Source organism: Pteropus alecto, unplaced genomic scaffold (genome assembly GCF_000325575.1).
Source record: "Pteropus alecto unplaced genomic scaffold, ASM32557v1 scaffold25, whole genome shotgun sequence".
In the NCBI taxonomy this organism is placed as follows: Eukaryota; Metazoa; Chordata; class Mammalia; order Chiroptera; family Pteropodidae; genus Pteropus; species Pteropus alecto.
Genome location: NW_006441955.1, coordinates 30671087 through 30684350, shown reverse-complemented (window position 1 = coordinate 30684350; position 13264 = coordinate 30671087). Strand labels below are relative to the sequence as shown.

General features: G+C 33.4%; 1 protein-coding gene across 2 annotated transcripts in view; it reads left to right on the top strand.

The window, feature by feature from the left end:
• COL24A1 (collagen type XXIV alpha 1 chain) overlaps positions 1–13264 on the top strand; it is a 287223-nt gene that overhangs the window by 137171 nt on the left and 136788 nt on the right. For both annotated transcript variants that reach the window (XM_025052104.1, XM_025052103.1), the window contains exons 23-24: positions 2105–2158; positions 3481–3525. In XM_025052104.1, the coding sequence (XP_024907872.1) occupies positions 2105–2158; positions 3481–3525 (99 nt within the window). The remainder of the gene's footprint in view (positions 1–2104; positions 2159–3480; positions 3526–13264) is intronic.

Genomic DNA, 13264 nt, shown 5'->3' with positions numbered 1-13264 from the left:
GCTGTTGTGCAGAGACTGACTCTATAGAGCAGGATTCACTTTGGCAGGGCTCTGGTTTCTGCCAAGTCTGCCTTTTTGGATGTGTCATTTGTGGATGTGGTTGGGTGGTGCTCTGGTGTGGTTTGAAGCAGGCCACTAGATGTGTTGGTTCTGGGGCTCTGGTTGCAGGTCAAGATCAGCTACTGCTTGTGCCCTGCCTGGGGCCACTTGGTATGAGCTACAAAAGAGATCTTAAAATGGTTGCTACTTATCCTGGGCATGGAGGTACCTAGGAGAAGCTAAGCTACAAACTGAGGCTGGCTACTGCTAGTGCCGGGCTTGGGGCTGCTTAGCAAGAGATATGGGGCATACTAAGACCAGATGCTGCTTGTTTGGGGTTTGCAGACCATTGAGAGATTTTAAGAACATCTACAGCATGAACCAAGACAGGCCATTTTATGGAAAAGCCATTGGAAGCGGCTTTGGTGGATCTACAAATTGGGTGGGGCAGGGTCTCAGGGATTCAGTAGGGTATAGGGTATTAGTCAGGTTAATGGAGACACAGATATGGCAGCCACCGACTTCTGCATGTTACGTCAGGGAAGGGCTGAATGGTTTCTGCCAGCACTCCTGTCTGAGAGAAAGCTGCCCCTCAAGCCCTCACCCTGAAGCCAGACAATTCAGTTCTTCCCTGTCTCTGGCCCCTTTCTAACTGCTGCACCAGTGCAGGAGTTCAGAGTGAGTGAGACTGTCAGTAAGTCTGGGCTTGGGCCCTTTAAGAGGATTTCCTGGGACTCCAGTGCCCTCCATCTCACTCAGTTACAATCTCTGCTGGTTTTCACAGCCAAAAGTTATGGGGACTTCTCTCCCCAACACTGGAACCCTGGGCTAGGGAGCCTGGAGTGGAGCTGGGGACCCTTGCTTCTCAGGGGAGATCTCTACAATTGAGATACCCTCCCAATTTTTAACCTCCACACATGGGAGCCTGTTCTGCATCTCTCCATCTCCTGTCAGTTTCGACATGGCTTCTTCTGTATATCCTTAATTATAGGAAAACTTTTATGCTAGACTTCAGGCCATTCTCAATGATGGTTGTTCCATAGTTTAGTTGTAATTTTGATGTGATAGTGGCAGGAGGCAAGCACAGCATTTATGTACTCTACCATCTTGACCGAAAACCTTGAGTTTATTCTTGACTCTTGTTTTTTTCTCACATTCCACCCATGTCCTGTCAGTAATTCTTGGAATATCTATGTTCAAACTGTATACAGAATCTTACCACTTTTCACAACCTCCTCTGTTACCACCCTGATCTATGTATGCCACTGTCATCTCTCATTTGGTTTATTGCAGTAGACTCTTCTTTGAATTTCCCATTTCTGCTCTTTATCAAGGTGATTCTATTAAAACTTAGCTCATGGCACTTCTCTTTTTAAAGCTTGTCTAAGGCTTCCTGTCTCACTCAGATTAAAAGTTAAAGCCCTTACTGTAAACTGCCAAGCCCTACATGACCTGGCTTCCTCTCTCCCATTCCTTTCTTTGACCTCATCTCCTTACTTACTCTGCTCCAGCTACATTTATTCTTCATGGTTTTTTCCAACACACCAGGCACATTCTTGCCTCAGGGCCTTTGCACATGCTCTTTTCTTCTGCTTAGAATGCTCTTCCTTCAGATATCCGTATTATCCCTTTTTTTTTAAGTTTTTATTCAGTTGCCACCTTCTTAGCAAGGTCTTCCCTGGCAATTTTGTTAAAAAAAAACCTCAACAAAATTCCCATAATAGTTTGTATCTCTCTTTCTTACTTAATTTTTTGTTTCTCATATGTACCACTACCTAACATACTATACATTTTACTTATTTTTAGAATGTTGTCATCTTCACTAAAATATAAGCTCTATAAAATCAGGCATATTTAGTACACTCAATCCTCAGTTCTTGGAATTGTGATAACACATAGTAGACAGTCAAACGTTGTAGTATGAATAGCTAATGAGTGTGATAAAATATAATTATCAAATAATTTTGAAGTGTTTTATCTCATCGAATAGTCTGAATTTTATATATCTTAGGAAACTTTCAAAAATGAGAATGATTAAACATCTCTTCCTGTTTTTTTTTTCTAGGGAAAACCAGGTCAAAAGGGGTATGTGGGTGAACCAGGACCAGAAGGCTTAAAGGTAAAACAACTGACTTTATTACCAGTTATAAAGTATAATTTTCAAAAAAATAAAATTGTGACTTTTATAAATGTAAACGAACACGTCAGATTTTACTCAATTCATTAATTAATGAGAGAACCAGTAATATGTTAAAAGGCATTCAAAGAGCATTTGAGAAGCTATATGTTATGATTAGCACACCACTTTTCAATTCGGGTGAGCCAATTGCATGTATTCCATAACTACATATCATTAGTCACTACAGTATTGTTCAGTGCAGATTAATATTTTACTCCAAAGTAAAATATTAGACATCAATTGAAGGTTTATTCTCCTATTTCTTTACATAAAACGTACATTCCTATCAAATTAACTATATATGGTACCCTGAATTTGATCTTCTACCTTTCATTAATCTACGCCTTTGTTTAGCCTTTGCTCATGCCATTCTTCACCACCAAAAATGGCTCATCTCCAGTGTAAATATTACCTATTCTTCAAGGCCCAACTCAAATATAGTTTCATAATCCATTATTTTAAATCGTTAAAGTTTGGATTTTCAAAAGTAATATGGTATTTACACTATATTTTGCTTAACATGCCAGGAGACTATGGGACAGCATCCCATAATTAGACACAATATTTCTGTGATGAAATGTAAGGATGTTCAGATTAATCAAAATAAATCAAGACTATAAATAGCCTCACTTAGATGAGGTAAAGCATTGCTGTTAAATAAATTCAGGTTAGGTCATATTTGCTACCAAATGAGTTGTGAAAAACTTTAGGTTTTCAGAGCTTTAGGGACTATGGATTGTGATTATGAACATACTTCTCCAATGCAGCCAGTTGTAGCTGCACCAGCCCACAAGGTGCATGCTCCTATGATCTCCTTTGCTACTTACCTGTGGCAAGTATTCTGTACTGCTCAGCACTGTGAGATATCTTATCTACTGAAACAAACAGAACATACTGTGGGCAAGGGCTTTATTTTTGTTCTTCTTAATATCTTCCACAGTTCCGTCCATCTGCCTTTTGCAGATTACCCTTCAGTAAATATATTATTTTTTAAATTTTATTTGTAAAAGTACTTAAAAGTGATTAAAAGTCATAAATATAATGTAATTTAAGAAAATAGTTTATTACTATTCAAGTGAAAATAGAGGAAAGACCACATTCCATAGAAATATTATAACAGAGTTTTGAATAACTGAGATTTGCTTTGCTTTTCTCTAGCTTATGAGTAGATAATTACATTGAAAATAAAAATGAAAGCAATATCATGAGTTATCTTGTTTGAAGAATAATAATTTTTGCAACTTTGTATTCTTTATTAACAGGGAGAAGTAGGAGATCAAGGAAACATTGGAAAAATTGGTGAAACAGTAAGCTTATTTTATGCTCTTCCATTTTTTAATCATCTGAAAACATTTTTAGGAATCATGTTAACCATGAACTGTGCTTATAAAATTCAGGATAAAAAATTCTTATTTATCTACAACAAATTTAAACTCACTTGTGATATGACAAATAAAACCTACTATACAAAAGAGAAATGAGGGAAAACACAATTACTGACGTTTTCATCCAAATGTAAATTATATTTATGATCTTAGGAGCATTCTTCTTTCTAATATTTGGTCTTAAATTTCAGTTCTGATCATTTCAGTGTAAATTTGACCTTAACATTTTTCATTATTAAAAAACTACAAGTTATCAAACTACAGTAGTTTGAAGATTTTTTTTTTAAATTTGAAAGATTAGAGTAAACCAAGAGATAATGAATTAGAAAGCATACTATAATTTCTTTCCTCAAAAAATTTTGACTTATTTAAATTTACACTACTGCAGAAGTAGAAGGCTTCATGTTGTATTTGAATCAAATATGTTAGAAGTAATTTTATTTTTACAATGGGGAAAGCCAGCTAACATATTCTCCAACAAATGAACCTACATGGCATATATAAATGATATATTAAATTAACACAAGACAAGTGAATTTACTTACAAAGTGTGCTGGGTTTTCACAAAGCAAATGATATCATTTAATAGGTTAAATAAGCAAATTCAACTCCCTATAACCTATTTTACGACAAATAAAAATAAAATTTTCTAAAAAATTGTTTTATAAGCTTAAGTAATTCAATTATATTTTCTGGTCTTATAGTAAAACAGTTATGCATTTCTGCTACTGTTATTTTTGTCATTAATTATTAATAAAAATAAAAAGAAGATCCATTTAGTCTTAAAAGATCACTGCCATACAAATTAATTCTGAGTCACTAGAAGGTGAACTTTTTGTTCTTTTTACTGTGAAGGGAAATTTCAATGGAGTATTTATATCAATTGATTATTCAAGGCTTCTTATCAAATATGACAGTAACTCATATTTCTCTAAGATCACTCAAAGAAATTGAATTCTGCCATTTTTGAGTGACAAATTGCTTTAGAAATATATATAAACTAGAGTTAATAGCCAAAGTTAAAATTCTAATGAAGAGCATCTTTTCTTAAAATAACACACATCAAATTTAAATCTAAGTGTTATTTACTTAATAGTGTTGGTCTAGGTCCACACAATATAAGAACCCATCATCATTACTATCAACAGAGGGACTAGACTGTCTAGGCAGGCAGTGAATTTCTGTTTTTGGAGGGACATTAACATTTATTGATCATTTCCTATGTGCCAAGCATAATACGAAGTGTTGTTTCATATTGTGGCATTTCACTTAAGTCTCAAACAATTTTAAAAGACACATTTTGTTATTCCAGTTTTTAAAATGAGGAAACTAAAGCACAGTAAGTAACATGTTCAGAGTTACATACCTAATAAATTGCTAAACTGACATATAAACCCAGAGCTCTAAACTCAAAATCCAAATTGCAAATCCAAAGAATTATATCATGCTGGGGAGTTTTTCCCCCACCTTTATTGAGTTATAATTGACAAATAAAATTGTAAGATATTTAAAGTGTGTGTGATGATTTGATACATATATACATTGTGAAAGGACCCCCACCCCCATACACACACACACACACACCCATCAAGTCAATTAACACAGCTGGGGATGTTTCAGTGTTAACTGAACAGACATTTGGCCCAGATATTGTAGAGAGGTTTTAAGCGTCAGTTAAGTTATCAAACAAAAAGACCTTAGAATGGGAGATAAAGGCTTTTTAAAAACTTTAGTGGCTATATTGAGTTAATATATATAAAATGCCTAAAGAATATTTGTCGCTCTTGGTAATTCCAAGCTTTTATTTTATCTTATTAATTTCAAAATCTTAGAAATATGAGTCATCTAATTCGGTGTTCTATTAAAACTCTCAAGAGATATTGGAAGATTTGGTGCACTTTTCTAACATCAATCTGATAATTTTGGGATATCTAAGGTTAATTATAATCTCATAGCTAGTGTTTACTTTTCCCAATCTTTTTATATTGGCATTTATTTTCCTGTAACTGGACCTCCTTCAGTTTTATTTGTTTCTTTCTAGATTTATACAAAATAGAATCCAATTTGTGATAAAGCCTGCCAAACCAGCAATCGCATCTATACTTTTTATCTGCATACCTCTTACATTCATTTACTGTAGGCAAAGAATTAATTTCTATAAATGGACCTGAAATGTCTCTAATGTCAAAAGGTGCCCCCTTATCCTCTTCATTCTAGCATTCTATTTTTTTTTTTTTTTTACAAATAAACTGATATTATCCCACCTTAATTGCTAGTCCTCTCTGTCTTTAATATTCTAGGCTGAAAGTATTTGAACAACTGTAAAAGAGAAAAAAAATGTATTTTTTTAGTATTGGTCAAGAGAGCAGAATTAGGATCAGTAGATAGACATTATAAGAAAACAGCTTTTTTGTAGGTAAGAATATTTTAATAGAACTTCTAACACTCAGACACTTTCCATAGAGTGATTCAATACCTCATTATTAGAAAGTTTGGATGACTTTCTTCAATAATTTATTCAGTAGCTATTTATATTTCTATTCAGGCACATTTATTGAACATGTGATCCCTGGCTTCATGAAACTTACAGTCTATTGGAGGTTTGACAACATTAAATAAATAATCACATAAAGTAATATATAATTATAAACTGTGATACATCCTATAGAAGAAAAGTTTAAGGGACTATGACAAGGGTGCCGAATTAGGATCAAGAGATGAAAGAAGACTACTTTGAGGAAATGACATATGAGTTATGATCGTAAAGAATGGTATAAGTTAGCTAAGGAAGAATGAGGAGAAAGAACATTCCTAGAATGTGCAAAATAACATACTTCCCACCTTTGCCACTTATGTCACTTAGAGAAATTACTTAACTTACTTAAATTACTTAATTCCTAAATATTTGTTTTTCAACAGTAAAAGAATGAAAATAATAACTACTAATAACTACCTTATAGCGTTTCCTGCGAGGATTAAACATGGTAATGCATTTAAAGCATTTAGCACAGAACAAGTCACATATTAAAAACTTCATAAATGTTAGCAATAATGGTGGAGGTGGTGGTTATCGTAATATGTGATAGTCCTAAGCACGAGAGCATTTAGCTGTTTTGAGGAACTTCAGGAAAGCCAGTGTAGATAAGACTTTGGTGAGCCAAGGAAAAGGCAATGTGAAGTAATATTAGTGAAGGAAGCAGGAGCCAAATCATTGAAGTCCATGTTTTCTACTTTAGGCTTGATCCTAGAGATGGAAAATCATTGAAATATTCTAAGTAAGCCAATGACATGATTTAATTTGTGTTTTAAGATCCCTTTGGTTGCAATAGATTGGGAAGTTGGAACATGGTTGTGAGGAGCAGAAGTAGAAGAGGGTAACCAGTTAGGATGCTATTGCAGTAGTCTAAATGAAAGAGAAAGGTATTTGGACTAGGGTGGTGGCAGTGGGCATAAGAAGAGTGGATATATTTGAGCTATATTTGAGGTGAAAATTTGGACATAGACTGTAAAAAAGTAAAGAATTCTAGTCAGTTTCCAGCATTTAATAGGCCTTTGATAACTAAACTATTTATGATTTATCAGAATTATTGTGGAAGCATGAGGAATTGGTATATATGATGTCTAAGGATAATTCCAATTCTAAGACTCTGCAACTCTTTTCTATGAATTATAATGTTTCTAGCTTTCCTCTCACCTTTTGATTTGGCTACTTTTCTCTGGCTGCCCCCCAGTTTCATTATGTCTTTCTGGAATTGAAGCAACCAGAACTAGACTAAATATTTTAGAAGCAGTGGCTCCACAGCCTTCTTCATGAGTGGAATGATAACTTCTATGTTTATTGTGATACTCAAACCATGCAGGCTTTTTCCTATAGCAGACAACTGGATATCTTTGGAAAATGATCAGCAGTCACTCTCAGGATCCTTTTCTGGTCTGTTATTTTAAATACAAAATTTGGTATCTTTATTCTTAAAGCAACCTTGATTACATTAAGTTTCAGTTGCCACTTTTCTGCCCACTCAGAAAGATTCTTATGATTGTCTTATATAGTCTGGCCACATTGATTTATCTCTTAAAGTATAATCCAACTATTTGCTTTCACATCATTTATTCCTTAGTTTATCAATTTAGCAAGATTTTATAAGCTATCCATTGTGTCCTTTCTGTTTTTCTGCCTGCCCTTTGGTGTGCTAGTGTATAGTAAATGACTGATGAACAGAAAGGAAGAAGAAGAGGAAAGGCCATGGATAATCTTCAAAATCAGGTACTCCACTTCTCATGACAAAACCTTTGGAATTATAGAGCTACTAATGGCTGAGTCTAAGCTGTTTTATAACCAATTCATTCAAGACCAAATAGAGGTGGAGTCAAAAGAGGAAATACCAAAAATAAAAAGTCTATCAATGACCTATAATCTCATTTAATCTTGAAACAATCCTTGTAAGATAAATCTTGTCATTCTATGTAAGAAAACTGCAGTTTGTTCAAGTTATGTGATGTGTTCAAATTCATACAATTAGTAAGCTTTTGAGCTGGGTTTCAAATCTGAATTTTCTACTTCCAGTTCCAAGGGTCTTTTCTCTGTGGCAAGCAATAATCAGTTTGTCTCGTCTTTAAATGGAACCTTGAAGTTCATCCTTGGAAATTGATGGTTAGAAATATTTGGAAATGGGCAAAATAAAGTTTTACTCTGTATCTCTGGCAATTAAATTAAAAAATATATATTGTTGAAAATTATTAGTTTCTGAGAAATATTGAAACACAATTTAATGTATTTATAATGGAATCGGGAAAGATTTTGAAGGATTTGGAAGATAATATTTTAGAAGTGCTCAGCATAAAACCTCATTTAATACAGTGATTAATTTTGCTGCTCTCTAGCATTACCATGAAATTGTTATCAAATGCAAGTCGATAAAAGTTTATTTTATTTAATGAGCTCCATTTTTACTTTCATTAAGAAAAGAATGCGAGCTTTAGGTGGACCTACCTAAGCCATAAAATTTGAGTCACATTTCCTTGAGGAAAAGTCTCAGAAGCTGATAGCTCCATTTAGCCAGAGGAAGAACCAAGTAAAACACTATCAGCTGCCTCTATGTAGGGTCTCTGTAGTCTCACCGACTTCATCTTACAAAAAAATTTCATCTACCCGTGCCCCCCACACACACACACTGTTTTTAAGCTGCACACACCCTGTAGCACAAGTGGAAAGCTGTTGTGTATTTACTACATGGAGGGAATGGTAATTTTTCTGAGATAGAAAGTTATGTGAAGTTATATTCACCATACATTCCATCATGAGAAGGACATTTACCTGAATATGATAAAAATAGCAACCATTTATTTAAAATATGTGATATGCCAGAGGCTTTGCAAATATCATTAAATCCTCACAAATACCTAGGGAAATAAAAATTATTTCTGTTTTATACAAAAGACAACTTTTGTTTCAGAGAAGTTAAGAAACTTTTCCAAGACAGATAGTAAAATAGCAGAGAGCTGAGATTGAAAAACAGTTGTCACTAAACTCTCTATCAACCTACATTCCTCTTATAATGATGTGAAGATGTCCCCCTGTTTTTCTAATTATATATTGTATGAAGTTAGAGATTATGAGGCCCCAAGTACCACGTTGTGGTTTGAAAACTATCTCAAAAACATGGATGTGTTAAAATTATTATGTTTTAGGATTTAATATTTGACATTTATCATCCTTGAAATGTGTAAATAACATCACTTATTTGATTAAGAAGCCACAGTGAATTGATTTCAGTATAGTATTAAGCTTATGAAGGTGTAGAAAATTAGAAAGAAGTAAAATCAGTGAAACCAAAAGGGTTGATGTGGAAAGCATGTGGCCATATTGGTGGATATGGACAAAGAGAATATATGACATTACAATTCCAGGTAAATTGAAGGGAAATGAATTTTAAGAGACAATGCTGCTAAAACCCACCATTCTCTGAAAATCAGGTGCAGGTAACTCTGAGGTGAACTATTACTTTATAAATGAGATGTCCATAGTTTTTAAATCTCAAACATGAGATTTATCTAAGAAAATGAAGTCAACAAATTTCCAGGAAGAGTTGAGGTGCTTAAAAGGTGGAAGGATTTCTCAGTACTTTGGGTGATAAGATAATACTATTTTCCTGACATTTATGATATTTCTGTAAAAATCAAAATAAATTACTGGGAAAAGAATAAATACTCTATTAGATGTATTTCTACAGAACTTTTTTCTATAGCTATGAAAATTAAACGGTATAAGAAAATGATGACTACAGAAAATTGTTCATTCACAAAACCAAATATGATAAAATTACATTACATATAAATGGTTATTAAATGGAAACCAAGAAAAATGTTAAAACATTTACATATTTATAAGATAAAAGCTAGAAGAAAAAATTTCTATCTATAGGGAAAATGAATGATATTACATGATGCTGTGCTACAAGCTAAAATCACAGAAGTTATTGAATACCAAGCATATCTTGGATGTATAAAAGCTTACATACTTTGTTTTATGTTAAGTACATTTATCTTTTATATTTACTAAATATGCACTTAGTTATCATGAAAAAGTAAAATATGCTAGAAAAAAAGAATAAGAGCCAATATTTATGGAGTAATATAGGAAACACGGTGTTTATCATACATATCATATTAAAGAAAATAAACAAGAATATCTTTCTTAGTCTGATAAAGCTTCTCAGATTGTCCAAATTAGAATAGTGATAAGGAATCAAATAAAAGATAAATCAATGAAAACTTGTAGTTCCAAATAAAAATAATATTAATCCTTTTCAGGTTTAAACATATAGTGTGCTTAATGCCTGAGCATTAAAGCTATAGCCTTCTGACTAAGGAAACATAACACGTACCTATTTTAGAATTGATAGAAGTAATTATTTTTTAGTTTCCTTGGTTCTTAAGGATTTACTCCTAAGGATTATTTTTAAAAAGAACATTCAACGTAATCCTATATTTGAGCCTAGGATATTAAGATCCAGAATTCAAGTAGGTTCAAAGAACATTACCCTATGATTTGTAGTAAATTAATCATCTATAAGTATATGTATCTCACATGTTTTTCTTCATCATGTACTTAATGTCTATGTTCTAGAAGTATATGATGATTTCTTATAGCCAACAAAAAATGAGAAAGATACTAGTAAACTTATTTATTTATTCTGTCATTTAAAACATACTTATTAAACATTTACTGTGTGCTTTATATACAATGAAATAAGACTTGATCCTCAAGTGAATATCTTGTAGACAATGAATAAAGAGTTATACACATAATTTCACCAAAATATTAGTCCTGTTGTATAAGATACCCTAAGAAAAATTAGTAAAATTTGTTTTGATACCTATCATAAAGATGTATATGTTGATAAACTCTAGAATTGTCTGGCTAAAAATATGTTACTGTTCTTTTAAGTAGGAATACTATAAAGTAGTAATCACAGCTTCTGAGAAAATAGCAACTCTAAATTTCTATATAGAAGGTGAATCTCCTGCAGGCAGCACATACTTAGGTCCTTTTTTTTTTTAAATCCATTTAGCTACTCTGTCTTTTGATTGGAGAAGTTAGACCATTTACATTTGAAGTTATTATTGATAGTATGGACTTACTTTTGCCATTTTGTTCATTGTTTTCTGATTGTTTTGTATTCTTCTGTTCCTTTCCTTCTCCCTTCCTTTGCGATTTTATGATTTTCTATAGTGATATGCTACCCCTTGTTATTATTCAAGATGTAAGCCCACCAGGAATTTCTGAGCAAACAGCTTGAGTGTGGTATTATATGATTCTTCTCTATTCTCCTGAAATCCTGCAATACACATAGAAAAGCAAAAAGAACAATGTTCTCATCCTTTAATAATTGAGACCTCAAGACCATCACCAACTGATTTGCTAACCACTGCCACAGATGCCCCATAGGCTGGTCTAATTATGGGGCAACTGGATATATACTGAGCTAGATCTTGGAGAAAGAGAGGTCAGAGAGCAGTTCCAATTTTAAGTGGCTTTGAATTATAAGAGTGAGATGGATAGGCCCACTTTCAGATTTCCTATAGATAGTTTGAGTGACTATCTACATCTTTAAGTCTTGGAAATGCTCTCTGGAGGAATATTAATATAGTTTTTTATGACTTATTTGTTTGCTAAGTCACCATACTTGGTAGATATATGTTCCTCAAATACTGCTTCTTGTGAACATTGCATCTATATGCCTGTGCAGAAAAGAGTTAACATAGTAGGCCTGAGATTGCTATCCCTACAATGCCCTCCTTACAAGAATCGCTATCTTTACAATGACTCTTCTCTGGCATCTGGGAACTTGAATTTTCCCACCATTTTTGGAATTTTTGCGAGTGCTTCTTACTAGAGTACCTAAACTGTGCAAACAATATGGTTTATGCTGAACACTTGATTTCCTTCTGAGAGACTAGAATTTTGGAATATTCTAGACAGAGGCTGCCTTTGTGACCAGCTCCCAATGAAAACCATAGGCACTGAGTTTCTAATAAGCTTCCCTGGTAGAAAATATTTCACACATCATGTCCCAACTCATTGCTAGGAGTATTGAGTCTTGTGTGATCCCTCTGGGAGAAGACTTAAAGAAGCTGTGCTGATTTCTTTTGGACTTTACTTCATGTGTCTTCCCTTTGCTGACTTTCCTTTGTACTCCTTCATTGTAATACATCTTAGTCATGAGTATGACTATGTACTGAGTCCTGTGCGTCCTAATGATCACAGAAGCTGGGAATAGACTTGGGAGAACTTCCAACACAATATTCTAGAGTATCTGAGTTAATATTATCTCCATGAGAAACTTGAACAAAAAATAGAAATAGAAGTGTCTTGTTAACTTTCTCTTTATGCACTAGCAGCAGCAACAACAAATAAAACTACCACCATTTATTAAGCACCTCCTGTGCGAATGTTTCATCTTAGGCAGTTTTTATTTTTTAACCCTGACAATAAACATGTAAAAAGATATTTTTACCCTAAGTTTTACAAACGAGAAAGAAAAAATCCAGGATTAGAGTTTGAATCTATATTACCTCAAAACTCATGCTCTTCTTAAATATAATATCCACTCCTTCTCCTTTGAATGCAATAATTATTTAACTAAAAGAACATTTTTATATGGTAGTTTTTATTTAATTTTCAATATTAAAAATGAAACAGAACTACTATTCAGTAGAAACTCCTATTTTTCTCTATATTATATGCCTGCTAACTAGCCAAATGGTGAAATACAACTACAGAAAGAAAGAATTCCAGTTACTAGGGACTTCATGCTCTTTCTACAGGACAAAAAAGATAATCCTGGGTTCCAAAACCTTAGGATTAAATTAAATATTAAACATAAAATAGTACTGGAATCAACAGATGCTTCAGTAGTTGTTAGTTTCCATTTCCTAAGAAAATGCCGTGATGCTTGGATAAATTCCTTCATATTATTGTCTTTACTACTACATGACACTGAAATGTTTTAGATTTGTCTACCATAATTTGATGAGCACACAGCAGTCTCAGCAAATACACGTGAACTGAACTGACTTGAGTTGCCACTATTGTAAAGTATTTCAATCCAAAACTTTTTTATTGAACTTCTGTCATAATGCCAGCATGTGCTAGATAATT